The following is a 27,741-nucleotide window of genomic DNA, read 5'->3' on the forward strand; positions in this document are numbered from 1 at the left end:
AGGCAAAACGAAGAGTCAGACACTTAAACAACTGAGACACTCTTGTGCTCCAGGCTACATTACTTTTAATGAAATTAGAGATCTAGGTTAATAGTCATCAGTGGCTAACATCACGTAAGAACCAACCAGAATTATGTACCCTCTGATGGAAATATGCAGCACCTATTCTTGTCAGGAAGCTTGAATCAGTTCACAGTTGGGGATGGAAGAACATGTTAAATGTCATCACAGGGATGCAATCAGTAAAATGTACTATGTGGGATATTATAGGACAGGTGGGCCAGTTTCTTAACTAAATTGCGGGTCATGAGATTGAGCCCTGTGTCTGGCTCTTTGCTCAATGGGGAGGCTGTTTGAGATGCTCTCCGTCTCTAGAATATTATAGAGTAATCCCTCCCTCTTTAGAATATTATTTTAAAACAATAAATTTTTATAAATAAATAGCAAAGTTGCGGGGGGAAAGGAAGCAAGGAAACGTATAGTCTGAAAGTCTTCAGGAACCTATCAACCAATATAGGATGTAGCCTTTATTTGGTTTCTGGTTTAACATTTCAAAAAGCTGTGAACCAGGCGTCCAGCTGGTTTAGTAGGTACAGCATGTGAATCTTGATCTCAGGGTTTGAGCCCCACATTGGGTGTAGAAATTACTTAAAATAAGCTCTTAAAGTTGTGAAATGGGTAAATTTGGACATTTGGTTGCTATTAAAGAGTTGCTCACGTTTTTTTATGTGATCATGATTTTTTTTTATAATAATCCTTTTAGAAATATTAGAGTAAAATTATGAGTACACAGCCAGTGTGGTTAAGGCTTAATGAAGATGGATAAGGATGCTTAAGAAATACAAAAGCAAAATTGATGAACTGGCAAATGCAAGGGGGACATGGACCAGAGGAGTAGGTCTCGAATTTATTAAGCTAGACCAGTAAAGGTGGAATGAGTTCCCATCGAGGAAAGCAATGGTCTTAACCCATTTTGGTCAGGTTCCCAAGAAATCAGTAAAAGCAACAGACCATTTCTTCAGAAATATATTGAATTCTAGAATTAGTGTTTTATGGACTCCCAGAAGTCACTCATGTGGACTCCCTGTTTCCCTATTACTTCAAACCTCCACCTGTTGGGTCAGGAGTACAAGAACGAACCTGTTTAAGAACCTGTGATTTAAAAAAAAAAAAAAAAAGAACCTGTGATTTAGGTTGAACTTTTTCTCATTTTTAACTAGGCTCCACACCCAGTGTGGGGCTCAAACTCATGACCCCTAGATCATGGTTGTATGCTTTGCCACTGAGCCAGCCCATTTGTCCTAGGTAGCAATGTTCCTTTCCTGTTGCCTGATCTCAAACTTGAAGCTCATAATTATTAAAGGCTGATTCAGCTGCCAGTTCTCTTTAGAGTCAAAATTTCTGCTTCTTGGAGCACCTGGGTGGCCATCAGTCAAGCATCCAACTCTGATTTCAGCTAAGATCCCAGGGTCATGAGCTCAAGGCCAGCATTGGGTTCTGTGTTTGAGCCTGCTTAAGACTCTTCTCCACCCTTCCCCCCAAATTTCAGCTTCCTGACTGTGCTGCAGCAGAAATGGGTTTGAGGATGGTACATTGTATTAGGCTTAACCATATCAAATTGTTGATATTCAGTGTTTTTTAACCTATGGAAATGGCTGTTTCAGTGGTTCTGTAATTGCTAAATTACCTCCATGCTGTACAGATTAATGTAGGTCACCCTATAGTTCCTCTATCTAAAGCTTTCACCCGTTTCGTTGTTCTGATACTAGAGGAGACATAGCTCTTACAAAGCAGTCACGGTGGTATCTGAGTTTCCAAAATCTGGCTCGTCCCTTCATTCTATCTCATGTGCCATCTATAAGAATTCACTTTTATTCTTAAAGTTTCTTCTTGCTATGGAATCTCTAGTGTAAATGTTATACTGAAAATCAAGCCACCGTAAAAACTTATTAAAAGTAGTTTCATAACGAACAGGCGTGGAGCATAGCAGTTTATCCTCCCTGGTAATGAATATATCGATACACCTAACGCCTATGTGGTATTTCTACCAATACTACGTACAGGACTCCGAACTCAAGGAAATCATCAGGTGAATACAAAGGGCCATTCTATAAATGAAATGGCCTATACTCAAAAATCAGTGTCCTAAAAAAGTAAAGAAACTATTATTACCTAAAAGGACAGATGCCACATGGTTTTTAAAAGATTTGACAGGGGGCGGCCCCGGTGGCACAGCGGTTTAGCGCCGCCTGCAGCCCAGGGTGTGATCCTGGAGACCCTGAATCGAGTCCCACATCAGGCTCCTTGCATGGAGCCTGCTTCTCCATCTGCCTGTCTCTCTCTCTCTGTGTCTCTCATGGATAAATGAATAAAATTAAAAAAAAAAATAAAATATTTGACAGGGTGTGCATGTGTGTAAGGGGAGATGGTAGGCAGAGGTAGGGGATCTCATGCAGACTTCCCACTGAGCAGAGCCTACTGGGCTTAGGGTTTGATCCTACAACCCTGAAATCATGACCTGAGCCTTAAGTGACACTCAGGCACCTGGAAATGCCACGTATTACTTTTGATTTGAGGACTACAGTGGGAAATCACCAGTGGCAAGGGTGTGACTTTATTTTTTAAAAAGACTTTATTTATTCATGAGAGACAGAGAGGCAGAAGCAGGCTCCATGCAGGGAGCCTGACATGGGACCAGATCCCGGGTGTCCAGGATCATGCCATGGGCCAAAGGCGGTGCTAAACTGAGCCACCCAGGCTGCCCCAAGGGTGTGATTTTAAATGGGGAAAACTACTAACCAGTAAATTACACTCAGTGGTAGGAGGATGGTTCTGGGTGTACTTGGGGCAATGACTAAGATTTGACGACTTTGTTTAGGCATCTATAAGCAGCTTATTTAACTGGGAAGACCTCTTAGCAAGGTAAAGAAGTCCTTTGGTGCCCAAGCAAGCAGTTGTCACTACAGAAGGGACAATGGATCTGAAAAATAAAAAAACTTTGTCTTTCAAGGTTGTCTGGACCACTATCATTTTTACTGGTAGGTAACTGAAATACTGTCCCATGTGTTCACTACACATGGGGTAGCTTGAGATGTTATTTGAGTACCTTTCCAAGCAGCAGTTTTACCTGATAGCAAGGATGAATCTGTAATAAAAAGGCACTGGTTTATAACTGGGGTGCTTTAGAAGTCCTTGGAGGCGGGGGTGCTTATTATCACAATGATTAGGATACTCTAGAGGCATTCAGTGGGGAAAGGCTGACAAAAGATGCTACAATATGTCAAAAAATAATCTTTTACAAAGAGTTACTGTGCATCCCACAAGGTTCCCAAGTATTCATGTAGCTGAAAATTTGAGCCTAGGATTTATTTTTCATAGGAATCTCCACAAGTGTTTACATGGGTGTTAAGGAACACTTAAAGTTTCCAGGAATGTAATTACTGTGTAAACAATCTCCTTCACATTAAAGCACTAACTATACTGACTTAATTGTACAGCAATTTCTAGATATCACAAAATAAAAGGAGGCATTACATCTAACAGGATCTAAGCCCATGTTCTTGAACAGTAGATTCCTTTGAGCACAGTATATGGCAGTAATCCATGAAAAGGGGGGGGGGGATCTGCTGGAAAACTTTTGGAAAGAATTCTTCACATTTAAATAAATAGGAAAGATATTCACCCTTCTTCTGAAGGTGTCCGCATGTAATTGCAACTACATGACAGGATATGGGACAAGGCAACTCACTCAAGATTAAACAGGAGAAATGTTGGAAGCATCAGTTCCTGATGGACTTGTTCTTGGTAATTAATGCATATTATTTCATCAACCAGCCCTTCCAAATCCTGAATTTGTATTTTCAGCTGATGTTAGAAAATCCTGTATTCCACTCGAATGGCTTTAGGTCAGAGAACTTGGGGAAGTATTCATGTCCTATTCCTGAAGCTAAATCTCAGAGCCTCACTTCTCACAAACAAGAGATCAAGATACTTTTTCAGATTTATTAAAAAAAAAAAAAAAAAAAAAAAAAAAAAACAAAATGATCAAAAAAAGCCATCAACAAGGAAGCCAGACACAGGCCAGAAGGCAGCTAGAAAAATATGCCTTAGGAAAGTCAGGGAGCCCTATTACCTTTAAAAATACAAAGCTGTACGTAACAGCTATTTTTCTGTTGATCTAGCTACTCCTGCCCTACCCTCCAACATGGCACTGCTGGCTTGCCTTGTAAGGCCTCAGTTTCATGAAGAATCCCATGTACACATAGGCTGGTGTAGTAGTTCTTAATTCACTAGAAGATCTCATCCCCATATGGTCTCATTCCAGGTGTGTGGCCGACTACCTTCAGCGTTCTCAGAAATGGTATGGTTTCACCTCTTGAAAATACAGCTACTAAAGCACAAAACATTGTTTTTATAATGATCAACAAATCTTCCCCTCCCTTTACATGCAGATGATAAATGACTACAGAGTACTCTGAATTTTGTACGGTTGAAATTCTCATTAAATGATCATTAGCTTATGGTCACTAAATTTACATATTAAGGAAATTATATATAGAATACTGCAAAAACACAGTAAAAGATTGAAGTTTGCCCATTTCTGCTCAGAAGTCCCTTCACTCCCAAGCATCATATTTCGACTCCAAAGTTTGGCATTACTGTTTTTCCTCCTTTTGATCTTCCTTTTGTTCCCCACTGCCAGAATTTCCAGAGCCTTCTCGCTCAGATGCCATCTGTTAAAATATTTGAGAGCAACTCATTTAATGTTAAGGCTGACAGTTTGCACTTTGATAAACTAAAAAATGGAGGCATATCCTGCCTCTTCCACTCCCTCCCTCCTTGTACACACACTACTTTTGGCTTCTGTGTGTCCTTCCCTTTGGCTGCTATTACCCTCCCTTCCAAAGCAGAGTCAAGAAGGCAGGAAAAGTATTTCCAACTCCAATACTGTTTCATAAATGGCCATATACAGTGCCATCAATGATAATAATCAACAGCAGTTCTGTTGAAATCAAGTTAGGGGCAAATTCATTGCGCAAAATGCCCTTCAGCCCACATACCTTTTTGTATGCCATTTCAAAGAGCTTCAGTGATGCTTGCTGAAGGGAAGATGCTGCCTGCCTTATGTTTTCTCCTGTTTCACTGTCTTTTCGAGCCAAAAGTTCCCTCATTTTGGAAATCTCTTCTTTCAGCTTGTTGCACTTAAAAAAAAAAAAATTTTTTTTTCCCTGGGTTTCTTATCCCATTTTATGTAGCAGTAATACTCAGAAACATTAAAAAACAAATTCCTAGGGCAGCCCAGGTGCCTCAGCGGTTTAGCGCCGCCTTCAGCCCAGGTTGTGATCCTGGAAACCCGGGATGGAGTCCCATGTCTGGCTCCCTGCATGGAGCTGCTTCTCCCTCTGCCTCTCTCTCTCATGCTCTGTGTCTTTCATGAATAAATAAAATCTAAAAAACAAAACAAAAAAAACCAAAAAAACCCCCAAATTCCTATCACTGACAGAACTTGTCCTTAGAATTCTATCTACATTTTCTTATTTTTAAAAAAAGATTTGGGAGTGAGAGCAGGCATGCACGTATGCGCCCACGTCCATGCATGAACAGGGGGGAGGAGCATAGGGAGAAGCAGACTCCCCGCTGAGCAGAGATCCTGATGTGGAGCTCAATCCCAGGACCCTGGGATCATGACCTGAGCTGAATACAGACACTTACCCAACTAAGCCACCCCAGCGCCCCTCCATTTATTTGTGAAATGGCCCCAAATGAATAAACATTCATGAAATGTGAAAATATGAAAAAGAAATATAAAGCCTCTCAGAAACAAAAACTACTGCCAAATGCCTATCAAGACCCACACAGAAAAACAAACTTCATTGACACTGGTGACACTACCTCTTAACTTCATTTACTATTTTAAAAGAAGACTCACTTCCTCAGCAGGCAATTGGTCCTTGAATTCTTCCATTTTTGTTTCTGTGTCATGAATGATTCCTTCAGCCATATTAACTGCTTCAACCCGTTCCTAAGAGAAATTAGAAATTTAGTATAAAGACTTCCCAAACAACCAGTTGGCTGAATGTCCCCATTGAGCAAGACCACATGCTAAATGATGCATACAGTTACAGAATAAAAACAAATTACTGTGGTCTGAAGTAGTCTAGGATGTCGATAAGGGATTTTAGCTGAGATAGTAGAACATAAGAATTCTGATACGGAAAGACTGAGAGAAGCATTCCACACAAAAGCTTCCAGCAAAGAGGGAAGGAGGATAGATTCCAAGAAAGATTACAAAGATGATCAAGGATACATCTCCAAACTCCCACTTTCACCTCCCAGCTGCAGAGGCAGAAAGTAGTTACCTTCTTTCGCCGGTCTTCCTCAGCATACTTTTCTGCATTTTTAACCATATTTTCAATATCATCTTTGCTTAACCCACCGGAAGACTGAATCACAACTACAGTGAGGGAAAAAAAAGGCATCCTGTTATTTTCCAAGTAAAATCTTCTGCTTCTTACTCTATCGTATTAAGAAAAATGAGTATTTCTGTTCAGAGTAGCCGATTTTGAGGTGTATTATAAAAGACAGGAAAACTTTGTACTCCTACAATAAAAAGAAAATGAAGGGTCTGAAATACACAGACCAAACTGACCTGCCTGCTTACCAAAACTTCAATAATCCAGAAGCCCAGTGTTTGCTTATCTGGGGTAATAAACATCACACTTGTTAATTTGAACCTGCCAATCCAAGAGAAAAGAGGCAAAAAGGACTGACTCCTCTCCCCTAAGGCTGGGGGTAAAGATATGTACAACCTATTAGGTGTAGTTCTCAACCAGAGGAACTCCAAGGTCCCTCGCCTCACTCTAACACTCTGATAAATAAGAGTACTTACTCTGCTGCTCGCGTCCTGTACCCTTATCTTTGGCTGAAACATGTACAATCCCATTGGCATCAATGTCAAATGTAACTTCAATCTGAGGGACTCCACGAGGGGCTGGGGGAATTCCAATCTAAAATAAATACACAGTATTAAGTTTCCCCCCTAAGAGGTCCCGTGTTCTTTTCCATATCTGTACAGTTTTCTGGGTAAACAAGTAACTTGTTCCTGGGAGGAACAAACAACAGTTAAAATAAAATGTACAAAACCACAAGTTTCTAATAAGGGTAGAAGTTTCATTGCTACCTGAAATAAACAGGGCTCAGTAAAAGATTCACCACAGCAAGTAACCATAATGGCTTTATGTACCCAAGGACCTAGTGAATGAAAGGAAAAGTCTCCTAGACTTTTCATCTCCCAAGAACTAATAAACAATGCTGACAAAAGCCAATAGCATATATCTTAAATTAGCAATCAGGAATTTTTCCTGATTAATATTGTTTATGAATATTTTCCTGGCTCTTGTATTTATCATCTTCTTGATGAAGTTCCTAAGACACAGAGAACAAACAAGACTTTCAGGTAAAAATTGAAGCCATGGGTATCCAGCTGCAGAATTCATCTGTACATTGAACTAAGGTAACAGACTAGGTCCTTGTGTTTTAGTGTTTTGGTTATCATTAAGGGTTAAAATATAGTTTAATTGTATAGTAAAAGGAATGAGCAATATATTATCCATGATTCCTCATACCCACCAAAGTAAATTGTCCAAGAAGTTTGTTGTCTCCAGCCATCTCTCTTTCACCCTGACACACTTTAATCTCCACTTGAGTTTGACCATCAGCAGCTGTAGAAAACACCTAGGGAGAAAGAAATTCTCTGGATTGGCAGTCTGATCAGGCTAATTCCCTTATATGAAGTGCAAGCCAAAGAAAGAAATTCACATCTCAACACTTTAGAGTCCAAGGCGCAGGATGTTCCGAACAAAGGCTTATTAAATCTTTGCAGGGAACAGGAGTAGGATTAATTAGCATAGTCAAAGGGTATACAATAGCTACTGTTTCAACTAAGTAAATGCACTATACAAAGCAGGAGCATTCACAAAAAAGGCTTCAAGAGGAGGAGCTAAAAAGATGAAATGTTGAAACATGCTCATCTGAAGAGATAGATCAGAGACCATGTCATTTATTTTATACTCAGTCACAGAAGTCACCACAGTTTTCTTCAGAATGATGTGTTGGCAATATATCACTGAACAAATAGCAATATCCGTTAGATATTAACAGCTTTTCAGAAAAACTTCAAAATTGGGAAAGGCAAGAAATAGTTCTTAATCTAAGACAGAAAAAAAAAAAAGTGAGCCACTGTCCAACTAGCCCTGCTTGGTATCTAAGGAACCCCCGCCATCACTCACCCATAAAACAAGTACACTCCCCTAATCTTGGCCAGTTCCTTCTCTTTACTGCCTTTCAGAACAGTACAGAAGAACACAGGGAATTTAGTCCCAAATGATGAAGTTCCTTCTGTAAAGTTATTTTAATCTGGTGAAGGAGACTACTGATACCCTCCCTACAATCATCACTATTGACAGGTAATAACTTTTTCAGGAACAAAAAAAAAAACCTCCCAAAAAACAAGATTCTTAGCACCCACTCAACTATTATGGGCTCTCAATACAGAACGCAAAGTATTCTAGGAAAAGCTCCACAAGAGGGGGTGCAATCACATCTATCAGAGACCCTAGTATCTCCATGACAATGTAGGAGTAGGTGACTCTTACCTGGCTTTTCTTGGTTGGAATAGTGGTGTTTCTGTTGATAAGTTTGGTAAAAACACCTCCCAGAGTCTCAATACCCAGAGACAGAGGAGTGACATCCAGGAGCAGCACATCTGTGACATCACCAGCTAACACACCTCCCTGAATGGCAGCTCCGATGGCCACAGCCTCATCAGGATTGACAGCTTTGCTTGGGGCTCGGCCAAAGAGATCCTGTACAGTCTGCTGAACCTGAGCCATCAAGAAAAAAGAACCTGTCATTCATTACTAAGTGGCAACTACTCAAGAAAGGAAGAGTACACGTGTCCCAAAAATCACAGCAAAATCTCAGGACAAGCTGCTACAGATCCAAGAATATTCACTCAAGTTACTATTTCATATTTTAGTTTTTCTTAAATGACCTAAATGTGCCAAGTGGGTAACACTCAAATATTTGACTATCATTCATAGCCCTTTTAAGATTTGAAAAGAATTTTTGTTACTAGGTTTCCCACAGAACACATTAAATTAGAAACAGAGGTGAAGGGATGCCTCGGTGGCATAGTACACCAAATGCTGGACTGTTGATTTCAGGTCAGGTCATGACCTCAGGGTCCTGGGATAGGCCATGGAGTCTGACTGTCCCTCTCCCTTCGCTCTTCCCCCAGCTCATGTGCTCACTCTCTCAAATAAAATCTTAAAACCAACTCCTGATCTCAGCTCACTCAGGTCTTGAGCTTCACTCTGGACAGGGAGTCTACTTAACAAACACCAAGAAAAAAGAAACAGGATACAAGACACTAGAATTCAGATATACTCCAACTCCTCTTTGTACAGTTCAACTAAAAACTAACTTAGGGATCCCTGGGTGGCGCAGTGGTTTGGCGCCTGCCTTTGGCCCAGGGCGCGATCCTGGAGATCCGGGATCGAATCCCACGTCGGGCTCCCTGCATGGAGCCTGCTTCTCCCTCTGCCTATGTCTCTGCCTCTCTCTCTCTCACTGTGTGCCTATCATAAATGAATAAAAATTAAAAAAAAAAAAAAAAAAAAAACTAACTTAAAAGCACCAGCGGGGATCCCTGGGTGGCGCAGCGGTTTGGCGCCTGCCTTTGGCCCAGGGCGCGATCCTGGAGACCCGGGATCGAATCCCACATCGGGCTCCCGGTGCATGGAGCCTGCTTCTCCCTCTGCCTGTGTCTCTGCCTCTCTCTCTCTCACTGTGTGCCTATCATAAATAAAAAACAAAAAACAAAATACAAAAAACAAAAAACACCAGTGGTTGGGGCAGCCCGGGTGGCTCAGTGGTTTAGTGCCACCTTCGGCTTGGGGTGGGATCCTGGAGTCCTAGGATGGAGTCCTGCCTCAGGCTCCCTGCGTGGAGCCTGCTTCTCCCTCTGCCTGTGTGTCTCTGCCTCTCTCTGTCTCACATGAATAAATAAAATAATTTTTTAAATTTATTTATTTATTTATTTGAGAGAGACAGACAGACACACGCGCACAGAGACAGGCAGAGGGAGAAGTAGGCTCCATGCAGGGAGCCCATCGGGAGACTCAATCCCGGGACTCCAGGATCACGCCCTGGGCCGAAGGCAGGCGCTTAAACCGCTGAGCCATCCAGGCTGCCCTAAATAAATAAAATTAAAAAAAAAAAAAAAAAAAAAAAAAAAAAAAAAAAAAAAAGCACCAGTGATTAATTTAATAATTCAACACTGGTGCTAATGTGAGGTTTGTTCTTCCCTCCTGCTTATTTTACTAATGCTAGAAAAAAGTGCTATTTAAATAGCTTCTGGGATAATTTGTTAACCCAAAGATATCTTACTGGTCCAAAGCCTCTTATTCTTAGTGTTTATTCTTTGCATATTTTCCTAAGCCCAGAAACCCCAAGAGAAAAACTACTACCAAGGCCCAAGATAATTCTATTCAAGCTATACAAGAATTACATCTTCAACAGGTTCTGTGCTCAGTCATTAGTTTTCCACACACCTATCTTATCAGAATGATGTGTTGATAAATAAAATCCATCATTGCACAAGTTTCTGTTGAAGAGATAGTTAGAAACCCCAAACACCATAGTGCAAAGACACTCATGCCCATAATCGCCTCTACAGGCTAGATAACTACCAGTTTTAAGCTATGTCTGATCTCAAACTTTGTTTCATTCCTAAAAATACTCCAAGAATGAAGGCCAGGATCCTCCATGCTACCACCTCAAAGACATCCTTGCCCTTCCCAATCCTTTTTCTGACACCTTTTAATTAAAGAGAAAAAGAAAAAAAGGCTAAAAAAGAACTGTAGTGAGGGCACAAATTCATCCTTTCAGCTCACTGTGGCAGGAACACCACATACTCATGTCCCTACACAAACCATTTGTCTAGAAAAAACATGTGCTTGCCCTCTCTGCTTTTCCATGCCAAGGATTTTATGGGTCCATACCTTGGGCATCCTAGTCATGCCACCAACAAGAATCACTTCTCCAATGTCACTCTTGCTGACTTCTGCATCTTGCATGGCTTTTTGGCATGGAGCAATGGTTCTCCTGATTAGATCAGTGACAATGCCTTCAAACTGAGCCCGTGTCAGCTTCATATTCAAATGCTTGGGTCCAGAAGCATCCATAGTTAGATATGGCAAATTAATGTCGGTCTGCAAAGGAAGCAGAGAGAGCATGCGTAGTGGTGACGTTTCTATATTACTTCAAATAAAGCAAGACCACAGTCCCACATTAGGAAGACTTTCAAAGTTACTGGGAGAGTGATACCCATTTTGCATGAATGGCCACCAAAGACAATGACTCTTTAAGAGTCATTAAGATTCGAGGTCTTCTATTCCCAAAGGCAAAAATTCTAGAATCTGTTACCAACAATGAAGATTTTGATAGCAAGGAAAATCCCCCTTCAGGACACAAAGAACAGTTCCACTAAACATACTTTAAGAGTCATACCACTGTTTTCTGTAACCATGTTTTCAAAAACTCTGTACACGCACACAATAAAGTCAAAGGCATACTTTGAACCAAATATTCTCCCCACGCCAAGGCTTTTTAGTTTCAAGAATATGGGAAGAAAGCTGTAACTGAAATGCTAAAGGTAACTCCAAGGACTGACTTTACCACCATCGCATTCATGGTAAGCAGTATACCTTGCCACAACCATACCAGGTAACAGCCATTATTTAATAAAACCCAAATCCTAAAAAGGCCTGGATTCAGAATATTTAGACTAAATAAAACTCATCACTAAACATGCCAAAACCTGTCTCAAGGTAGACCCTCAAACAAAATTACTTTCTACCTCCCCTCCAATTTCACATCAAAGCATGGCCAGGGAGAAAGAGAGAGGAACAAATCCTTAACCATCTCTCATCAGGTGAACTACCCTAGCTATTTAAATGCTTAATAAATAGCAAGACTTAAAACACAACCTTCTGTAGAACACTGGTACTGAGTACTGCTTTAAAGAACACCACGGACAATTTCCTTCTTTCTCTTGCAAAATGTTAATAAACCAAATAAACAATTTAATGATCTAAACCAATGCAATCTGGGACTCCTGGGTGGCTCAGTGGTTGAGCGTATGCCTTTTGGCTCAGGGCTTGCCCCAGAGTCCCGGGATCAAGTCCGACATCCCTGAATGGAGCCTACTTTTCCCTCTGCCTGTGTCTCTTATGAATAAATAAAATCTTAAAAAATCAAAAAACCCCACAATGCAACCTAATACAACTTTCTACAATGGTAATTTGTGCTGTTCAATTCAGCAACCACTAGCCACATATAGCTCAGCACTTAAAATATAGGCTGTACAAATGACAAACAGCATTCTAAAACTTAATTTTAAAACCCTCACATGGACACTATTAACGACAGTTCAAACGCTGTACATTAATGACAACCTGAACTCCAGGACTTTCACCTCTTTAAAACCAGTTTGTCACGAACTTTTGTCCCCCCCTCTCAAATTCAACACATTCTATCACACTCTAGTCCCAGTCCTTCCTCTCACCACCAGCTGATCGTGTACCACAACAGCGTCTCAACCTTGTACCACCTCCACCAAGGCTGCCTGTGCCACAGGACCCCTCCCAGAACAAACCTCTATTCCACTTCTAACAGAGCACTGCTCATAATCTCTTATCTGACCATATTACTGCCCCTAAATTAAGTTTTCACCAGGGTGCCTGGCTGGCTAGGTGGCTATGAGTCTTGAACTTGGGGTCAGGAGTTTGAGCCCCATGTGGGGTGTAGGGATTACTAAAAAAAATTTTTCCCCGCTGGTTTATACTCATTCTTCTCAGGATAGACCTAAATCCCATCTATAAAGCATCTAGTCTCATGATGTTCCATTTTCCCTGCCCTTCTGCTCTTCACACACTAGCCCTTTCTCAGGTCACTGCAGGGCCTCATACTTCCTTGACCCTTTTTTTATCTTTTTCTGATCAACTCATCTCTCAGCATCTGTCAATTACAAATCTAACTTTGCTCTTTTACCATATTAATGACACTTTACAGTACTAGTTAAGATACGTCTTAACCACATATCAATTCAGGAATCCTTACAACTCTAAGAGAGAAAGCAGCACCATTATCCTCATTTTAAAAATAAGAAAAAACAAATGCTAAATAATTTATCACAGGCCACACAGCTATTAAGTGATAAAATATGACTTTAATCCCAGCACTCTGTCTACAGGGCCACTCTTTTTTTTTTTTAATTTTTTATTTATTTATGATAGTCAGAGAGAGAGAGAGAGAGAGAGGCAGAGACACAGGCAGAGGGAGAAGCAGGCTCCATGCACCGGGAGCCCGACGTGGGACTCGATCCCGGGTCTCCAGGATCGCGCCCCAGGCCAAAGGCAGGCGCCAAACCGCTGCGCCACCCAGGGATCCCTACAGGGGATCTTAACTTACTGCATTACCTTTGGCTTGACAGTTATTAATATAATGTCCTAATTAGTATCTACCTCTTTGGGGTGCCTGAGTGGCTCAGTTGATTGAACATTCAACTCTTGATTTCAGCTCACAATCTCACAATTGTGGTGGACTTCCACATTGGGCTCTGCACTCAGCAGGGAGTCTGTTTGAGATTCTCTCTTCCCCTCTCTCCTCCCCCACATCCTCTCTAAAGTAAATAAATCTTAAAAAAAAAAAAAAAATCTATCTTTCCAAACCACTCTGTAAACCCCACGAAGGTGAACACTTCTAGGAATTTATTCTATAGATTTATAATCACACATGCACAAACATTAATATTCAAGAATGCTCAACATATTTTGCTTCAACAGCAAAATGGCAGGAAACAATTCAAATGCCCATTAATAAGAATCACGCTAAAAACCACCAACCTCTCCCTTCCAAAGTGTCAAACTCGTGGGAAGAATTTTAAGCGCTCTTGCAGCACTATGAACTATGAACTACGTCACATAGTTCACCTCTAACCCTAACCATCACATGTTGCAGTTCTGCCACTCTGTGTGACAGCAGGGATAAAGTAACACCATCATCCTGGAGGACTATATGACTTTGTTACTCCTCACAGCTACTTTAAAAAACTTTTTTAAATCCAAGTCTCCCCACACTGGATAATCCATGGTCAAAGTAAGAACTAAAGAAGTCACAGGTTCTGCTTTCCTGCTGCTGTGGCCTAAGAACCAAGAAACAAATCTACCTTCCATCTTGTTGCATCTCTGACCCAGACCCAGCAAGCTTTATACAGTTCTATTCCTAGTGGTTAAAGCAAAGTGAAGCTTCACCTCTCAGACTGGAACAACACAGGCTGATACCTTCAACAGATGCCAACAGAGAGAAATGTATGTAAGTGTATACACCCCAGCCTTCAGCCAGGTTTCATAGCCCACTTTCTGGATTGGTGATCCAAATAATCATGAGACAATTAGAGATTCCCACAAAGAGGGATCTTAAGACAGTAGCAGTTCCTAGAAGCTCCTATTATTTCTAGGCTAATGATTCTAATTTTGCACAACACCAGTATAGATCTTAAAAATCAGTATGTTAATTTAAGGCAAATAAAACATATTCAGTGTCATTCAAATCCTAATTATTTTTTGGCTCTGGTATATAGAATCTTACTTGGGTGGTTAACAAATTCTAGCTCATCCTTAAAGAAATACTACTTTGTTTCTGGAAAGCCTTTTACTACTTTATGAAGGTTTTTATACTTTTACCAGAAAAGTCTAAAAAGATTAGATGGACATTACACTAATCAGAACATGCTTTTCAAATAAACTAAGGCTAAAAACATCAAGACTATTAGGATTTGTCCACATCCCACCTGCACAGATGAGGAGAGTTCACACTTAGCCTTCTCAGCAGCTTCTCGAACCCTCTGAAGTGCCATGTTGTCTTTGGTTAAATCAACCCCTGTCTACAAAATAAAAACACACAATACTAATATTAGCAAGGTGATAAATACTATTTCAAGTATAGTGATAACATATAACAACATAAAACAGAACTGTACCTTTATAAACAAGCATGAATCATTTACTACCCTTAAAAATCAGTAAGGAAAAGAAATCTTATTTTGCAAAGCCTATCTGTGCCTGGAGTCAGAAGGCTGAACTAATCATATTTCTTCCCAACCACCGGGTTCTGGCTCAAAAGAGGAGTTCCCAGAATTCCTTTGCGAACATTATACAGAGTACCATATCCTTTTTAATTTGTTTATTCCCAAACTGAAACTACAACAACCACATGTTTCAGTACACCCATGAAAGTGAAAAGCAATTATTTCAGCATTCTAGTCAATGTTCTATTAAGAGCAAAACATAAAGCAAAGATCCATCTGAATAAAGAAATTCTCAACATCCCAATGTCTACATATTAACTATACTGGTAACTAACCTCTCTTTTGAACTCCTTCACAATGTGTCGTAGCAAGGCCTGGTCAAAGTCCTCACCACCTAAGAATGTATCTCCATTGGTGGACTTCACCTCAAACACTCCTTTCTGAATCTCCAGAATAGAAATATCAAAAGTCCCACCACCTAAATCATATACAGCAATGCTAGAAAGAAAAAAGACCGAAAGGAATTAACACCTGCTGCAAGGGTATAAATTTTAATAACCAAATGAACATAAACTTGATGGTTTCCCTGAAGTATAATAATGAAATCCAAGTTTTCTTAGGCAGTAACAAGTATGTTAAAATGTGGGCCTAAGAGCTATTGGTAAATACACAGTTAAAATACATTTTTAAGGGAATCCCTGGGTGGCTCAGCGGTTTAGCGCCTGCCTTTGGCCCAGGGCGTGGTCCAGGAGTCCTGGGATCGAGTCCCGCATCAGGCTCCCTGCATGGAGCCTGCTTCTCCCTCTGCCTGTGTCTCTGCCCCGCCCCCATGAATAAATAAAATTAAAAAAAAAAAAAAAAAAAGCTTTTAAAATATTTTTTTAAAAGCAAAATTGACAGTACTTTTTTTTTTTTTTTAAAGCAGTCTCCACGCCCAACTTAGGTTTGATCTCACCATCCTGAATTAAGAGTCACATACTCAGGGCAGCCCTGGTGGCTTGGCGGTTTAGCGCTGCCTTCCGCCCAGGGCGTGATCCTGGAGACCTGGAATCGAGACCTAAATCAGGCTCCCTACATGGAGCCTGCTTCTCCCTCTGCCTAATAAATAAACTAAAAAAAAAAAAAAAAAAAAAGTCACATACTGTACCGAATGGGCCAGACAAGTTCCATTGACGGAGTCTCACAAACCTAGGTGGAGTTTACTACACAAACTTACATCTTGTCTTCTGATTTATCTAGACCATAGGCCAGCGCAGCAGCTGTGGGTTCATTAATTACTCGAAGCACATTTAGTCCAGATATCTGGCCAGCATCCTTAGTGGCCTAAAGGAAAAGAAAAAAGCATTTTCCACCCTGTGTCCTAAGTACCATTACCTTCCTGAATAAGAACACCAACTGAACTCACCTGTCTCTGAGAGTCATTGAAATAAGCTGGAACAGTGATCACAGCATTTTTTGCTGTATGCCCAAGGTAATTTTCTGGAAAAGAATTAAAAAATGAAATACAATCATGAGACTCTGTCAGATGAAACAGCTAATACAATTACTAATGCAAGCTAACAATCTGTCATCCTCTTGGAGCCACAGACAATACTCATGAGTTTCTTTGTATGTGACCTAATACAGAGAGACCTTTTAGGAAAACACTCAAATTAGATAGTAGTTGAAGACCCAAGATCTCACCTTTAACATTAAGTGAAGGTTCACCAGCTACAATGACCTACTCTTAAGACTTAAAACAGCCACTGGTTTCTCCAAATGAGAAGTTTTATCTAACAGAGCCCAAAGACTATTATGTAGTCTTTCAGCCTTCAATACAGAATACCACCCCTCTATAGTGGAAAAGATAGACAAATCACCATCAGGAAACTCTGAAGATAAACTCAATATGTACGGTAATGTGTAAGCAATAATAGTTTCCCCATTTCTAGGTTTTCTGTACAACACCCACCATAGTCATCAAAGGGACATAGGGTATTTGAGGAACCATCCAGTTCTTTAAACTTTCCCAGATGGGATCTAAACCTTCTCACCTGCAGTCTCTTTCATCTTCATCAACACAAATGCTCCAATCTGACTTGGAGAATAGAGTTTTCCATGAGCTTCAACCCAGGCATCTCCATTGGAGGCACGGACAATTTTAAAGGGCACATTTTTACTGAAAGATATAAAAATTGTATTTGAAAAAATGTGCCCGCACAACCTACCATGACAAGGTGACCATACACCATGAACGTCCATCCTCTATCCCAAGAGATTCATGGCCAACAAATGAAAATTTCAAGAATCCATTTAATGAAAACCTTTAGAAAGCAGTCATTAACACGTAGAAACACCCTGATGAAACCTGAACATTCTTTACTTCCTGCCAAACACAAGATTTGTGCCCCTGCTCTGGAAGTGATTAGAGAATTACCAATGGACCCAGCAAGTCCATTACTAGATATCTAGCAGAGAGAAACAGAGATCCTTACAAAAACTACATAAATGTTTATGCAGTATGCTTTCGAATTTATTTAAGATTTTACTTATTCATGGGGGGGGGGGGGGGCAGAGACACAGAGAAACAGGCTCCATGTGAGGAGCCTGATGCGGGAATCGATCCTGGGACTCCAGGATCACACCCCAGCCATGAAGGCAGGTGCTCAACTGCTGAGCCACCCAGGCGTCCCTCGAGTTTATTTTTAGTAATCTTTACACCCAAAATGGAGTTTGAACACCCACAACCCTGAGAGATCAAGAGTCACAAGTTCTTTTGACTGAGACTGCCAGGCACCTCTGTAGCAGTATTCTTAATAGCTCCCAGATGCCCATTAACTTACAAACCAATAAATAAAATGTAGTATACAGCTAACCCTTACACCATGGGTTCTAAATGCACTGGTCCACTTATATGTGAATATTTTTGGGTAAATACAATACTGTAAAAAGATTTCCTCCTCCTCATGGCTTAACATTTTTTTTTAAATCCTAAGGTAGTTTACTAAAACATGATAAACAATACACAATAAACATTCGAAATGTGGTATCAACTGCCTATGTTATCAGCAAGGTTTCTGTTCAACAGTAGGCTATCAGTACTTTTTGGGTAGTCAAAAAATTATACACAGGTGTTCAAATGCATGAATGGTCAGCCCCACAATGCCCTGTGTGTTTAAGGGTCAAATGTATATGCATACGATGTAAATGTAATCTGGCCATAAAAAAGATACGAAGTACTGATACATATTACAGCACAGACAAATGCTGAAAACATCGCTGAACAGCACATGATGGGGCCTAGGCCTTATATGCCATCAATTTATGTGGTCCCTAAATGACTAGCCAAATCTTCACGTCATGCCAATACATAGTGAAGACCTATTATCTGAAGGCAGGAAAAACGTTTTTGAAGGAGACACCCTTTTGGTAGGGGCAGGACATGCCCGCATGGACAGTATGTAAAACTCCAAAATTCTTAGATGCTCCAAGAATCTTGGTGAAAAGATTCTCCTCATAGCCTCTAGAAGTAACTATGCTTTTCCTATTACTCACATGTCTTTCTGTACTTCAGGGTCATCATATCGCCGGCCAATGAGACGCTTGGTGGCATAGAATGTGTTGTTTGGGTTGGTGACAGCCTGTCTCTTGGCTGGCATGCCAACAAGTCGCTCACCATCTGATGTAAAGGCCACAACTGAAGGGGTGGTTCTTGCACCTTCAGCATTCTCTAGCACCTAAAACTCCCAGAGACAGACAGAAAATGAGGTTCCAGTCACCACTAGTCTTGCTATTGTTTTAAGACACAAAACATCTGTCAAATCACAAAACAAATGTTCAACAATAGTACTAATGGGCATGCTTTTATGCTGTGAAAGCTCCTAAATACCTCCTCTTTGAGGTACATGTTTTAAGTACTTTTCTTTACTTTTTAAAAACAGACTTTATTCATTTAATGTATTTAAGAGAGAGACATACACATGCACACACAGCTGAGTACAGAGCCTGATGGGCTCCATTTCACATCCCTGACACCATGACCTGAGCTGAAATCAATATTTGGGACACCTAACCAACAGAGTTACCCAGGTGCCCCTAAAAGTATTTTTAATTCTTTACTTTTTATAACTAAAAACAAAAACACGAATAAATATCAAATCTTTCACACTAAGATAATGGAACAAGGTACTCTTTCCTTTTGTAGGGAAAATTAAATCTACTTCAATTTTTTTTCATGCTGCTACAAGTTTCAGGCATTTAAAAAAGAAATTGCCAAATAACAATTCAGGAATACCAGGTGCTCTGCATCTTATAAAGAAACCAGTGGGAATAAAGGTTTTATGAACAAACCAAGGAGGTCCTTCAGGAGGAACAGCCTCTATCACAGTAAAAGCTCCTAAGATGCAGCCTACATGTTATGTGGAGATTCACTTGCTTCTAGACTCTTCTTGCACCTTCAGCCATGGTTCATCTGACTTACAAAATGCATGATTCTGATGATAGAAATAATCCACAGAGCAAGTCATCCCAATTGGTCCTAAATGGGAACAGTCCTATCTCTATGCTAGGACACCCTTAAATCCTGGTGTCAAATCCATGCACTTTACAGCATCTTGCAATTAAGTACATAGGTTAGCCTCAAAAGAAACTTAGGAACTTAGAATCAGCTTTTAGAATGTCCCTTATCTAAGCCAAAAGGCACAGAATCCCAGATTGGATACTAACTCCTATTTGAGATCCAGAGCTTCCAAACATGCTCACCTTTGCTTGTTTACCTTCCATAACTGCCACACAGGAGTTGGTAGTACCCAAATCAATACCGACAACTGCTCCCTTGATTGCTTCTGATCTGTAAGACATTTAAAAAAATACTATGGTTATTGTTATCTTAAGTGGTCTCCAGAATGGTTGCAAGAATACACACACACAAAAAAAAGACTACTTGATACCATGGAAATAGTTGTGCCTTAAATAATGTACAAATTAAAACCAATATGTCACTTTTTCCTTGGTGGAAGAGTTAATCACAAGTTTAGAGACCACTACTCTAGAGTTTAGTATTTTATTATTTCTCAAAGAAAGTAAGTTACACTTACGCATAGTCCCGCCTTGAAACAATTCTAAAAGCCTCATGACTAAGGCCATTCCATCCATCCTAAAAAACATCAACAAAGACATGAAAATTTGAGCTGCTTCTCATTATTTTCCTGAAGAACAAAAAAGTGTTAACTTTCATTCTGGTAACCACATATTGAAAAGAAAATCTTATATGAGTTATTGTGGAGACAAACTTATTTGAATAGAATTCCCCAAATAATGAGGGATAAAAATATAAAATTGTGTCGAATGACATTATTACAGAGCTTCTCAACCTTAGCACTACAGATTTTTTTAACCAAATCTTCGTTGTGGGGGGCTGCTCTGTGCATTGTAGGATGTTTAACAGCATCCCCGGCCTCTACTGCTAGAAGCCAGTAGGCCCCCCAAGTTTTTACAAGTTATCTCCAGATATCCCCTTGGAAGGCAGAGCTGTTCTCCCTCGAAAATCACTGCTTACAAAATACTATTCAGATACTTCTCAATTTCATAATCAGCAGCAGGGTACAGTTATCTAAACCCGACTAGGTGTGTTCCAGCTGCAGATCTCAATCATCCAAATGTATTTCCCGATCTAGTCAAGCTAACACCGCAAGGGAACTAGGATCGGCAACAGAGGGGAGTCACTTTATAAAAACACTTTATGAATGGCTTCAAAGCAGGATCAAACCTAATTTCAGAAAACTTTCAAGCCTTCTTTTTTTTTTTAATATCTTATTTATTCACGAGAGAGAGAGAGAGAGAGAGAGAGAGAAGCAGGCTCCATGCAGGGAGCCCGATGCGGGACTCGATCCCGGGTCTCCAGGATCACGCCCTGGGTCGAAGGCAGGCGCTAAACCGCTGAGCCACCCAAAGATCCCTTCTTTTTTTAACCCCACGTTGAGTGCGAAGAGACAGTTCCCGTTCTCCAAAGATATGTTCGGTCTTACACGATAATGACGAAAACTACTACTTGGCCATTTCCCGATCTTATTTTTTCTTTAAAAAAAAAAAAATCTTACACCAAAGATTCTTTTAGAACTACAGGCAAATGTTCCTAAGTAAGAAAATCTGTGCTTGACTTTCACTTTACTAAGATGCTTTTCTTCTTTCTTTCCACAATAACGGGATCTTTGCACAGTATTTTAGAGAAAAGTAGCAGTCACCCTTCGTCTTGTAGACGTAAACGAAACCTACAATATCGGTTCCCTCCCAACTAAAATCGCGTCCCTCGCCCGCACGGCCCAAACCGTACAATCAGCCGCTGAACGTCCGCTATCCGCTACTCCCCAAAGTAAAACTACATGCTCGTAAGGGGTGTGACTCAGCAGAGCCCGAGACACGGAAGCCGAACCCTGAGGTAGGCCCTGCAACGGTAGCACTAGTTACTGAAGGCTGCGTATCTCCTTCCACATCCCACCACTGCCGGCTAATTCTGTCTCTGAAGGGCGAGACCTGCCGCGGGAGGTCAAGGCCGGGAGCTCCTCGGAGAAGGCCCGACAGTTCCTTACCTTGTGGCGGGCGGCTGTGGGGCCCCGGGAGGCTGCCGCGCCGACAAGACGAGCTGCCGCGGCTCGGCTGGCACTTATCATGGCGGCTGGACGGTGGAAGTATCGAGGGCAACACGCGACCGGACGGACAGGAGCTGCGCAGCGAGACGGCGGTAGCGCTTCTGGAAACCTCCAACCACGTGGGGTGGGGGGCGGGGGCTAGTCGCTGAGGCCCGGAGGACCGCTCTTCCGCTGAGACGCCGCCCGCGCTGCCTGACCGGAGACTACCTGACAGCCACTCCCGGAGTTAGGGTACATGGCTGATACACATCGCGGCATGACGGCTGGAAAAAGCGTATCTTTTCGTTCCGGCTACCACAAGCCTGGGCTCGGGGAGTGGCGAGGGGGCTAAGAGAGGTGTACAGGCAGTACGCTGGACAGCCCCGGGCCTCGGCGGCAGGAAAGACTCAAGGTCACACGACTAAATTACGGCCCCGATTACAGTGTCCTTGCGTCAGTTGCGTGAAAGGAGGAGCATGCTGCGCCTGCGCAGCTGGCATCCTGCTGCGTGCCTAAGGCGCATGTGCGCAGGGAGCGGCGGAAACCGGGATGGAGCCTAATCGCATCGCTCATTGGCCGTTCCAGCGCACGTGAGCTGGCCCGCGCGTAGCCCCGGGGAGCCCTAGCCCGTGCGTCACCCGCTCGCCTTGGCGTTCTCCTCGCCCGGGCTTTTGGAGGAGGGCGCGGTCGAGTCCTGGGCCTTCGTCCAATGAAAATCTCTGGCTCAGAACGTTGGTTGCCTGGTGTGTGCTCGTCTTCTGGTGGCCTGTTGCGGGGGTTTGAATTGCGCCTGTTTACCGCAGGGCTCTCTGGTTTCGAACTATGAAAGACGCCTTTCGTTCCTGCGGAGTGTTAGGTTGAGTTAGGCTAATTATCGTGCAGACTCTCGAGAGAAGAAAATACTTGAGGCTCTTAGGCATCCAAGCTCCTCCCCTGCATCTCAAACCGTGTGCTGGTTCCCAGGGGCAGAGCTGGGGGGGGGGGGGGGGGGGGGCTCTACAAAGAGATGGTAGTGGCCCACTGAACTGTGACCACTTCTGTTTGTTTGTTTGTTTTTTAAGATTTTATTTATTCATGAGAAACACAGAGGCAGAGACATAGGCAGAGGGAGAAGCAGGCAGGCTCTGCGGGGAGCGTGATGCAGGACTGGATCCCAGGACCCCCCGCAGGTCAGGACCTGAACTGAAGGCAGGCAGGTACTCAACCACTGAGCCATCCAGGTGCCCCTGGTTTTTTAAAGAGATGTGATTTGCTGATTGAAAAAATATGTACTGGAGTGTCTACCATGTGTCGGACATGATTTTAAGTGGTGGGAATACAGTGGAAGCAAAACGTGAATTCACTGATAAGGTGACAGTGAGATTGTGCTTGATTTTAAAGGTGAAGCAACTTGTCCGTTAAGTCCTATTTCGAAAGAGAAGGATGCTCCCCCCTTAAGTGATCACGACTGTGTGAGGAATTCTGGAGGGACTGTCAAGGCAAATTTGGGAGGGAAAGTAAGTACCCAAAGACTTTTCATTGTAAGGGGATGGGAATAAGAAACAGAAAAGCCAAACACAACATTGTAGGTGAAACCGTCTTTAGAAAAAAGTTACCCCACATTCTTACTTAAGTCTTATCTATTATGTTATTATTCTTACTAGCCTGCTTAATATCTTTTTATTTCTCTTATATTTTAATTCCCTCGGAGGTAGGCATTTATGGGGCCTTCAAACTTACAAGCTAATGACCCCTATTTGTAGACATTTATATGTCTACAATATACCAGGGGTGTCTGGGTGGCTCAGCCCTTTAAGCATCTGCCTTTGGCTGGGGTCTTGATCTCCAGGTCCTGGGATAGAGCCCCGCGTGGGGCTCCCTGCTCCTGGCGAAACCTGCTTCTCCCCCTCCCTCTGCCTGCTGCTTCCCCTGCTTGTACACTCTCTCCCTGCCAAGTGAAAGCAATCTTAAAAAAATTTTTAATTTTCTTTAATTAAAGTAAGACAATATTCTGTTGGAAAATAATGTAGAGAAGAGGGCAGCCCGGGTTGCTCAGTGTTTTAGCACCACCTTCAGCCCAGGGCCTGATCCTGGAGATCCGAAATCGAGTCCGGCGTCGGGCTCCCTGCATGGAGCCTGCTTCTCCCTCTGCCCCACTCCCTGTCCCTCATGAATGAATAAATAAAATCTTTAAAAAAAAATATAGAGTGGGCCGACATATAGTATTAAACATTGAAGAAAAATAGAAATGGGTAACTTTACAACCTTGTGTTGTTTATGACAGGGAGGGAGGAGTTCAAGTGGAATAATTGGAGTACCAAATTCTCAGTTCCTTCTTTTTTTCAACCGGTTCACTTAAGAGTTATTTTTCCCCCCTGTTCCGTATACCTGAAATCCACAAAGTATTAATTAAAAGAGTCCTGGAATCAAATGATGTCGGCTGTGGAGTGTCTGAGATGATTGATTCTGTGGGTACTAGAGGTTCCTGGTTTTCGCTAAGAGCCTGGCGAATACTCTCCATGACCACCAGGGGGATGTGGTGAGCTCTAGATGATTCAAAGCTACAGCTTGAGAAAGGGACTGTGTAGTCTTTGCCAGTGTGAAGGACAGGTTTCTGGACTGCTTTGCAAATTAACATGGCCTACAGCCTGAAGGCTTGAAGAAATGAGCCTGAGTCTAGAAGGAAATAGGGTGCAAATGAATAAGAATGGACAGTTAGATCCACAGCCAGGTGGTGTAATTCTTCACCATACGGCGCAACACTGTATTTCATTTCTCTGTTGTCATCTCAGTGTCACACTGGAAAGTGAAAGGAGCCAGAATATAACTTGCATGTGGGTGAATGTTTACCAGACAGAATAGGCAGCTGTCCAATACCTGTGTGTACTATATTTCAAATTATGTTCTAATTGGTATGTTATTTTAGAATATTTGAAGACTGGAAACTAGTTACAATTTTTAAGTGTTTGACTCCCAGCAATTAATAGGAATTGTTACTAGAGAGTAATCATTAATACTTGTTAAATGTTCACTTAAATGCTGCATACTGTCCTAACGCTTGATATACATTGTGTAATGAGCCCTTACCACAGTGGTTTCAAGTAAAATTCTATCACTATTGCCATTTTGCAGATGGCAAAACTGAGTTTTATTTTATTTTAAGATTTTATTTATTCATGAGAGAGACACAGAGAGAAAGAGAGGCAGAGACACAGGCAGAGGGAGAAGCAGGCTCCATGTAGGGAGCCCGACGTGGGACTCGATCCCAGGCCTCCAGGGATTGACCCCGGGTTGAAGGTGGAGCTAAATCGTTGAGGTACCCAGAGATCCCGAAATTGAGTTTTAGAGTCATTGATGTGTTATATGACTCAGATAAAATTTCTGGTAAAGCCAGAATTTGGAACCACATTGTCTGACTCCAGAACCTATGCTGTGAACCACTAGGCCCAGCTGACAAAATGGGTCTCATCTTTTATCTCCACTTAGGTAGAGAAGTTGAGTTTCATAATACTGGCCTAATCTATTATTAACAGCAGTTATTTTAGGCAGTGGAATAACAGAGTTAGAAATACTTAAAGAAATTTTTATGTAGTTTAGGTTGCAGAACAACTATAAAATTCAATCTGTAATAACACTCATAGAATTAAGTTTATATTTTTATTTGTTATTTTAACTCAATTTGCCAACATAATGAGCCTTCCTTAATGCCTGTCACCCAGTCACCCCATCCAACTCCCCCAAGTTTCTATTTTTAAAACAAAGTGTCTTTAACCTGGTGACTCAGATGACGTTTTATTCACTTTTCCCATAGATGAATATCTTGCTGTGGCACCTTCCATCTTCATGAAATAAAAATGTGACATACTTTTGTCACTTTTGTTCTTCTTGTCACTTTTGTTCTGGGAATTTTTTGTTCACTTTTGTTCTCCTTGGAATTTTTCATGTGCCTGCAGCAGATTTCAGGAGCCAGTTCCCATTTCTCCATGTTGGCATTAGCTACGCTGTATTGCAGTATACTGCGCGGTGTCACTCCACTTAAGTTTGATTCAACAGAGATTGCCCCACTGAAGCGTAGGAAGTGTTATGTCAGGTAATGTCTCTGTCCCCATGGGTGGTGACGATTCACAGGTTTTACTTTATTTCAAATACCTGGGTAGCCACCAACCTGCCCACCTTCCAAAAAGAGAAAAGAGAAATAGAGGATGACCCTGAAAGTGAAGTAAGGCAGCAATAAATAAAAAAAAAAAAGATTAAATAGGACATTTACATTCCATTGATACTGAGGTCTCATTGCACAGGGTAAAAATCAGTCACCTTCACTCTGGATTTTCATTCAGGTTTGGGAGACAATTGGCTTTAGATAGATCAAGGACCAATGTTTGAAGTTCCCTATTTGGAGAGGGAGGAGAGATGACAAAAGCAGAGATTTGCTCTTCGTGAAGATCAATTTAATAGTTAATTTTTAAGGATATAGGAGCATTTTCTGAATTTTCTAGTTGAAAGGGCCAGAATTTTAGTTTATTCTTAATCAGCATGGTATAGTGGAGGGAACCCTGAGCTAGAGGTTGAATCTGAACTTGGGTTCTAGAAACACAGAAAAGACCTTAAGATGCCATTTAAAATCTAACCTTTCATTTAATAGACAAAGAATAGAAAGAATAAATGAGTTGTCTGAGGTCACAGGGACAATGTTAGCTTCTGCTCTAGGGCCTCCATTTTTACTTTTTAAAAATCACCCACATAAGGGGCCCCTGGATGGCTCAGTAGGTTAAACATCCAGCTCTTGATTTCCACTCAGGTCATGATCTCAAGGTGGTGAGATCAGGCTCTGTGCTGGGCATGGAGTCTGCTTAAAATTCTCTCTCTCCCTCTGCTCCCCGTCCCACGCCAGTTACCCACATGATTTCAAATTAAATGTTCAATCAATACAAGCCCCCTTTCAAATGCTCACAGGTAACTCTTACTTGTACATTCTCCTATCTCATCCTATTCCTTGAAGTACGTAATTAGTGAAATTATCTTCCCTATCTTTTTGTTTCGCCTGGATTGACAAGCTACGTGAGGGGCTGTTGGTTTCTAAGGTTTCCAACCCCTGCTCAACAGCCATCACGAGAGGAAGTGCTTAGATTTCCTTAGGTGATGAAGGTTTCACTGAAGCCTAGTTGGGGGAAGTACAGGCATTGTTTCAGCATTCGCAGAGCCAGGGTTCTGAAAGAACAGGGAGGATGACTCTCTTCCTTGGTCAGGCCCCAGTAGGACCTGACCTATAGTGACGACCATTTATTGGTCTTTCCTTCAGGAATAGGCTTCTGATGTTCCGATCTGCACTGATTCTGCCCTTTCCGCAGCTTGGCTTCTTTATCCCTGCTTCTCTAACTCTTTCTTTCTTTCTTTCTTTCTTTCTTTCTTTCTTTCTTTTCTTTCTTTTCTTTCTTTTCTTTCTTTTCTTTCTTTTCTTTCTTTTCTTTCTTTTCTTGATTTTATTTGACAGAGAGAGCAGGCATGTGAGCACAAGCACAGGGAGCAGGAGGCAGAGGGAGAGAGAGAAGCAGGCTCCCTGCATGAGACTCAATCCTTGGGGTCATGACCCAAGCCGAAGGTAGACGCCCAAATGACTGAGCCACCCAAATGCCCCTCCCTAATTTTTCTATTGTGCTAGTTCCCAAACTTCAGTAGGCATCAAACTGGGAAACTTTAAGCATTCCACTCCTAGAGATTCAGGTCCTGTAGGTCTGGGGTGGCTCTGGGAATCTGTGTGTTCAGGTTCCACAGGGAATTCTGATAGGGGTAGGGGGGAGTTTAAGGACCACACCCCAAGCACCATGGTGTCCTCTGGTCTACAAACTTTTTTGTCACACATCCCTATTAAAAGAATATTTGGGGGGTACCTGGGTTACTCAGTGGCTGAAAGTCTGCCTTCAGCTCGGGGTGAGATCTCAGGATCCTGAGTTCGAGTCCCACATCGGGCTCCCTGCATGGAACCTGCTTCTCCCTCTGCCTGTGTCT

At 41.8% G+C, this 27,741-nt stretch overlaps 1 protein-coding gene and 2 non-coding genes across 3 annotated transcripts; all 3 read right to left on the reverse strand.

The window, feature by feature from the left end:
- Positions 1-517: 517 nt before the first annotated feature.
- Positions 518-21,912, reverse strand: HSPA9 (heat shock protein family A (Hsp70) member 9). Its single transcript, XM_038552315.1, has 17 exons — positions 21,718-21,912; positions 20,227-20,285; positions 19,892-19,979; positions 18,686-18,867; positions 17,185-17,309; positions 16,557-16,630; positions 16,368-16,474; positions 15,487-15,649; positions 14,915-15,007; positions 11,064-11,273; positions 8,655-8,882; positions 7,630-7,734; positions 6,890-7,007; positions 6,360-6,454; positions 5,930-6,022; positions 5,061-5,201; positions 518-4,733 (listed from the first exon to the last, which is right to left on the reverse strand). The coding sequence occupies exons 1-17, from the start codon at positions 21,796-21,798 to the stop codon at positions 4,656-4,658; spliced, it is 2,040 nt and encodes a 679-aa protein (XP_038408243.1). The 5' UTR covers positions 21,799-21,912; the 3' UTR covers positions 518-4,655.
- LOC119874081 lies at positions 8,066-8,131 on the reverse strand. The gene has a single exon (XR_005367304.1). It is a non-coding gene; the product is annotated as a small nucleolar RNA SNORD63 (small nucleolar RNA).
- On the reverse strand, positions 10,586-10,660 carry LOC119874080. The gene has a single exon (XR_005367303.1). It is a non-coding gene; the product is annotated as a small nucleolar RNA SNORD63 (small nucleolar RNA).
- Positions 21,913-27,741: the final 5,829 nt, after the last annotated feature.

Source organism: Canis lupus, chromosome 11 (assembly GCF_011100685.1).
Source record: "Canis lupus familiaris isolate Mischka breed German Shepherd chromosome 11, alternate assembly UU_Cfam_GSD_1.0, whole genome shotgun sequence".
NCBI classification, from domain to species: Eukaryota; Metazoa; Chordata; class Mammalia; order Carnivora; family Canidae; genus Canis; species Canis lupus.